The sequence below is a fragment of the Poecilia latipinna genome, unplaced genomic scaffold (assembly GCF_001443285.1).
Source record: "Poecilia latipinna isolate Pla-1442-1.1 unplaced genomic scaffold, P_latipinna-1.0 Scaffold2931, whole genome shotgun sequence".
Classification (NCBI taxonomy): Eukaryota; Metazoa; Chordata; class Actinopteri; order Cyprinodontiformes; family Poeciliidae; genus Poecilia; species Poecilia latipinna.
Genome location: NW_015115547.1, coordinates 44,169 through 50,091, shown reverse-complemented (window position 1 = coordinate 50,091; position 5,923 = coordinate 44,169). Strand labels below are relative to the sequence as shown.

General features: G+C 38.8%; 1 protein-coding gene across 2 annotated transcripts in view; it reads left to right on the top strand.

Moving 5' to 3' along the window:
* Nucleotides 1–4,885, top strand: part of LOC106939624 (CD276 antigen-like) — a 12,012-nt gene extending 7,127 nt beyond the window's left edge. Inside the window, exons 2-7 of one of the 2 annotated variants that reach the window (XM_015022088.1) lie at nucleotides 1,814–2,143; nucleotides 2,230–2,493; nucleotides 3,178–3,456; nucleotides 3,551–3,646; nucleotides 3,724–3,763; nucleotides 3,938–4,029. In XM_015022088.1, the coding sequence (XP_014877574.1) occupies nucleotides 1,814–2,143; nucleotides 2,230–2,493; nucleotides 3,178–3,456; nucleotides 3,551–3,646; nucleotides 3,724–3,734 (980 nt within the window). In that variant the 3' untranslated portion in view covers nucleotides 3,735–3,763; nucleotides 3,938–4,029. Of the gene's footprint in view, nucleotides 1–1,813; nucleotides 2,144–2,229; nucleotides 2,494–3,177; nucleotides 3,457–3,550; nucleotides 3,647–3,723; nucleotides 3,764–3,937 lie in introns of both variants that reach the window. The other variant, XM_015022087.1, reaches the window with a different exon arrangement.
* The last annotated feature ends 1,038 nt before the right edge of the window (nucleotides 4,886–5,923 follow it).

Sequence of the window (5,923 nt, the reverse complement as noted above, 5' to 3'; positions counted from 1 at the left end):
TTTTTTAAGATTTGTTTTGTTTGTTTTTCGTTTGTGTGCGACCCCCTCAGTTTTTTTAGCACCAGCCGCCACTGATCAGAACCAAAGTGGTTCATTAATGTTCAGTATTAATGGATTTTCCTCTGGGTTCCTTTTTCTGAAATATTCACTGCAGAATTGGATGATAATATTTCTTTCACCAAGCTCAAACAGTCCAGATTGTTTTCATGCATCCAGGCTGGAGGAATAAGCTGAGCAGAACCAGAACCCAACAGAACCTGACAGAACCCGACCATAAAAATGTTATGTTTTAATTTGTAAGTTTGGTCAGAAGCATAAATGCATAAATGTCAACATATAAAATACAGGATCGTTTTAATCAGTGATGCTAACTGGGAGCTTCATGTTTTGTAGCAAACAATAAATGTGATCAGAGGATTTGGAGGAAAAACAAACAGATGTCAGCAGTAATTTTCCATTTGAAACAAGGAAGTGAAGATAAAGGACAATGTTTAAAAAAAAATTAAAAAAATGTTCTCTGCGGTTTCAGTCCAGGAGCTGACATGTTTAGGCAGCTTAAGGGAACAGCAAAGGTTTCATCCAGGAAACCAGAAATCAGTTTCATAACCTCAGCTTTAGACGTCTAATGAAGAGAATTAAAGGCATCAACGCTCACTCTATAATAAATGGTTTATACAGGAATCTGTCAAATAGATCTGCAGAAACAAATAATAAACAACAATAAATGCTGAATAATGAACATTCCTGAAACACAACCCGGCTCTGTGTCGGAGTTTCTGAGGCTTTGGATGTTCAGCTGTTCATTTTCACTGCATGTGTGAAATTAAAACCCTCTACAGCAGCTAAGATTCAGTTTAACACATCGTAAAAAGTCATGTAGTCATAACGTTACATAAACAGACATTTTGTCTCCAAATTAGCCTGGAACAAACTGTTGTAGGGATGGGATGAGTTTGAACATGTTACTGTGAGGTCGAAGCATCAAACGAGGAGGCAAACCGAGCACAGAAAGAAACATAAGAATTAGAGATGTGCCGATCAGGTTTTTTCCTGCCGATACCGATACCGATCACCCATAAGGGCCGATATACCGATCACCGATCATGCACTTTTTCACGAAAATCGGCCCGATTATGATCGGTGACCGATCGATCGGCACACCTCTAATAAGAATGTTATTATTATTATTATTATTATTGACGGGGTGTGAATAAGACTGACATGAACATGAATAAACCTTCATGAATATTTATGACAACAGTCATAAATATTCATGAAGGCTTATTCATGTTCATGTCTTATTCACACCTCGTCAAATAAAGTGTTACTGTTTTATGTTACTAGTTTGTTTTCATTTAAAGGTTTGGTGTTTTCACCCTATGGAGGAGGAATTTAACGAATCTTTCCTTAACCTCAAGCATGTTTTTACAGGTGGTGTTTTCTGTTTTCTGTGAAGCCCTGTTGCTTTCTCTTTCCCACACCCTTCCTTGGAAATAAAAGATAAGCTCCTGCAGCAGGATGTAAAAACACACGGTGAACTGCTGGTGGGGGTCAGGCTGGCAGGGTTACTGCGCCTTCTCAATTCTTGCAAGAATTTGGTTGAAAACTAAGAAACGTCTGTAGTTCTTTTTATAGAGGATGAGAAAATACCTATCAGAGACCGTTTTACAACCTCAGGGAAATGTTACGTTTAATCACAGTGGTCCTCTGTGATGCTGTAGTAGCATCTCAAGTCATGCCAGTTATCATTATCATTACACCAACTGACTTGGATCCATTTGTCTCATCTGACCCTGGATCTGTTCTTGTGCAGCTCTACCTACAGATGCAGAGGTTTCCTGTGTCGTCAAGCAGAGCTGCATCTTACCCTGCAGCTTCCAGAGCCTCGGTGAACCCATCCTCCACTGGACTCAGCTGAAATCACCAGAGCTGAGAGTCCATTCGTTTTATAGCAACCAGGACCAGCTGGGTCACCAGGACCAGAACTTCAGAGGCAGAACGTCTCTGTTCCTGGATCAGGTCTCCAGAGGAAACGCCTCCCTGCTGCTGAGAGATGTTCAGCTTCAGGATGAGGGGAGATACAACTGCTACATCAGCACCACTGAAGGATATAAAGGTTTAATAATAAGACTGAATGTGGACGGTATGAGCTACGGAGGAATAAAACAGAGAAACCTTGGAGTTTGGTTTATGTGCTGGACTTTAACTTCTCCATTTATCTTCCCACAGCTCCAGTCTCTGACATCAGGATCCATCAGGATGGAAACAGGATCACCTGCAGCTCAGAGGGGATCTACCCTCAACCTGAACTCACCTGGTCCACTGAGCCTCCATCCAACATGGCTCTGCAGAACAGAACCACAGTCCATCAGACTGAGGAGAAGCTTTATGACATCAGCAGCTCTCTGACGGGTCCAGATGGTCCAGATCTGACCTACAGCTGCAGCATCAGAACCAGGAGGAACCAGAGGAGAGCAACGTTCAGGGAACTATGTGAGTGTTTGATTCCCCAATAGATCACACCGACACTTCGACCTGCTTCAGGTTGGTTTTTTATTTCTTTTTCACTGAAGAAGAGAGAAGTTTGAGGAACAGAATCTGGGATCATTTCTCAGTTTTCTTCTGAATATATTATCAGCTGAGCTAAACAGAGCAGACAAACATTATACTGAGCTAAGAGTGAAACTGCTTCAATATATTTCTACTGACGTAAAAGTAAAAATTAGCCATCCAAGAAATTACGGCTAATTAAGAAAGAGTAAAAATGTAATGAACTGATCATTTAATATTTAAAAGTTACATAATCAGATGGACAAAATGTAAAGGTTTGAGGAAATTTAGGTATTTTAAGGATCAACATTAAAATTTATATTACAAAGTAACAAAATACCAAAGTCAGACAAAAGAAAGAAAATCCAAATCAATTTTGTTTTGAACAAAAACTGTGTGTCAGGTGACTTTTTGGTAAAAACAAACGTCTTTTCCATTCAGTGAAGTTACACAGTGGTTACAGAATCCAAAGTTTTTACTCAGACAAGAGTAGAGATACAAAGTAAAATTACTCCAGAAAAAGTAAAAAGTATAGCAGAGTAAAAATACTACTAAAAGTTTTTTGTTTTTTTTCCAAAGACGTATTCCAGAAAAGGTAACCAGTTAAGACCCATCTCTGATTTTCAGCACCGGTTACCGTGACGACAGATGAAACGTTGCTTCCCTGCTCGGGGCTGAACGGTTCAGAGACGACTGTAGTTTGGAGGTTCAACCATCAGACGGTCCTGAATCAGACGGGAAGGAGCCGCTCCGTGTCAGAGAGGTGGAGGAAACATGTGAAGGATGTTTCAGAGCGTGGAGACCTCAGTCTGCAGGGACTCGACCCTGATCTGGAGGGAAACTACAGCTGTGAGAGCAGCGACGAAGACGAAACCATGGTGACCCAGATCACCGTGAAGAGAGGCGGTGAGGAGACAAGAGAAAACTCCTGAACTATACAAATACTGAGGAAACCATGAAATACATGCAGAGATTCATTCTGACACGGTTTTCATTTCAGATAAATCATCCTGGATGGTTTGGTTGGTGATTGGGATCATTTTGATCATAGTGACATTTTCTCTGCTGCTGTGTTTCTGCTGGAAAAGAAGAAAAGGTAGAAACCAGTCAGCAACATCCTCTGAATGATTTCATGTTCTTTTCTATTAATGATGTCCTCTAAACACATTTCAGGACTGATGTAATTCAAAACAAGAAGGATTATGAATGTGATGTAAGTATGATTTTATTTTCATATCCTGATGTCAGAAGGTGAACCAAAACTTTCCTGTCTGATAAAAGATACATATTGTCTGAAAGCAAACATTTTTTAACTGATCAGGAAAAGTTGAGTAAAACGTGAAATGATTGAACTAATAAAGTTTTATCTGTTTGACCTTTTGTTCAGGAAGCAGAGAGACGAAGGTTCTGACATGTTGTTCTGCTGATGAGCCCAGTGGACCTCAGGTTTCCCTGGGTNAGAGGAAACAGCCGCCCACTAACAGCTAAAGTCTGTAAATACTGGAGATTCATGTTAAAATGGTTATTAAATTGTTTTAGGGTTTTTGGAGGCTTTTTTAATCTTCTATTTGTTTTAGGATGAACATGTTCAGACAGATTCAGGCATGTTAGCAGCTGTTTCTACTTTCCTCCATCAGTGTTATAAAAATGTTGCTTTCCTTTTCGTTCAGGACTTTTTTAAATTCGTTACCAGAACAACAAACTGTTACAATCTTCTTTCTGAAGGCCTCAGATGACAGAAAATCATAAAACATTCATTCCTTTGTGTTAATGTGTGACTGAACTGGCAACCTTTCAAAACTAATTTCAATATTTAATTTCTAATGACTGTATATATTTATTTTATTTATCTTTAAATATGTTTGTACAGTTGAATACAATCTAAAGTTTAAGGGTGATGTCAATAATTACAACGTTATGACTCCTCTAAGACACACAGTGATGAAGAAAACTGTTAAAAATAAATGGCTGAAGAATAAATTTTGGGAATGTTTTTCTTTGGACACTTCCTTAAACTTAAAATAATACAGTAGATGTAACTCAGACAGATTGTACTGGATCTGGAAGATGATCTCTAACTGAGCTGCTCTGAAGAAAGCTTTGAAAATTTATTTATTTTCTTTTTTCGGAGGGAAACTTTAAGTAAACTCACGAGAGTAAATTCATGGCAAATCCTCCATGATGAGTTTTACTTCAGATCAATGAAGGAGAGAAAGCAGATAAATTTGATGAAGACAAACTGACTGATGAGGCCATTAGTGATGTTTTACTGTCTGAACATGTCATCTTATTGTTTGCAGCATCTTATCTGTTGTTGTGACTTTTGAATAAAATGTTTCTCCCTGGTTTTGCTGCTGTCTTTGACTCTAACATTTCCCTCATTTATTCATCAGAAACATGTCTGATGAATCCGACTGACATTCCTGTAGCAAAATATTACACAATGTAACAAGTTTTATCATTTCATTCAGAACAGAAACAAAAACCAACCTCATGTATTTTGGTGATCAAAGATGAAGAAGGCATTTAAATGTAGTTGCTTTATTTAAAGAACAAAGTATTTATACAATAACAAAACATTATGTAAAAATCTTTCTACAGAAATGAAGATCATGGCATCAATAAAGATTCTGAGAAAGTTTAGCTGGTAGAATATAAATGATATGTTTAGCTGCGCCCCCTGCTGGGCAGGAGATGAAACATACAGTAAAATCTTCATTTAGGAAAAAAATCTGAAATACATGCAAATATAAGAAAGAATTAAAAAACATGAACATAAAACTACATCAAAGCTCATGAATCCTGTCGACGGTAAAATGGGAGAATTAAAACCAAACCAGTCTCTGAATGAATGAAAGGTTTAAAGCTGCAGAGCTTCACTTTCCTCCATTTTCTTCTTGTAGCTCATCATGAATCCAGCTGCTGCTGCTGCAATCACAACACAAACCACCGTCCGTCTGATGAGTTCAGAAACCACCAGATTCTCTGAAACCAAAGAAGTTCAGGAGTTTAGCTCAGAGACTCATTTGTAGTTCAGAACATCAGATTTTTACCATCTAATGAAGCTTAAATCCTGAATCCTGTTACCTCCAGTCCTCCTCAGATAGAGCCGAGTTATAATGGTCTCCTCATCATCACTGAGCTCACAGCTGTAAACTCCCTCCTGATCTGAGGTCAGATCCTGTAAGGTGAGGCTGCCGGACGCTGAAACGTTCCTCACATGTTTCCTCCACTCCTCTGAGATGTTGTAGATGTTTCTGTCAGTCTTGGTCAGGATGATCTGACTGTGGTTGAACCTCCAGACCAAACTGGAGGCAGAAATGTTGAAGGAAGAGCAGCAGATTGTAACCTGAGACCCTGAGAAACCCACAGA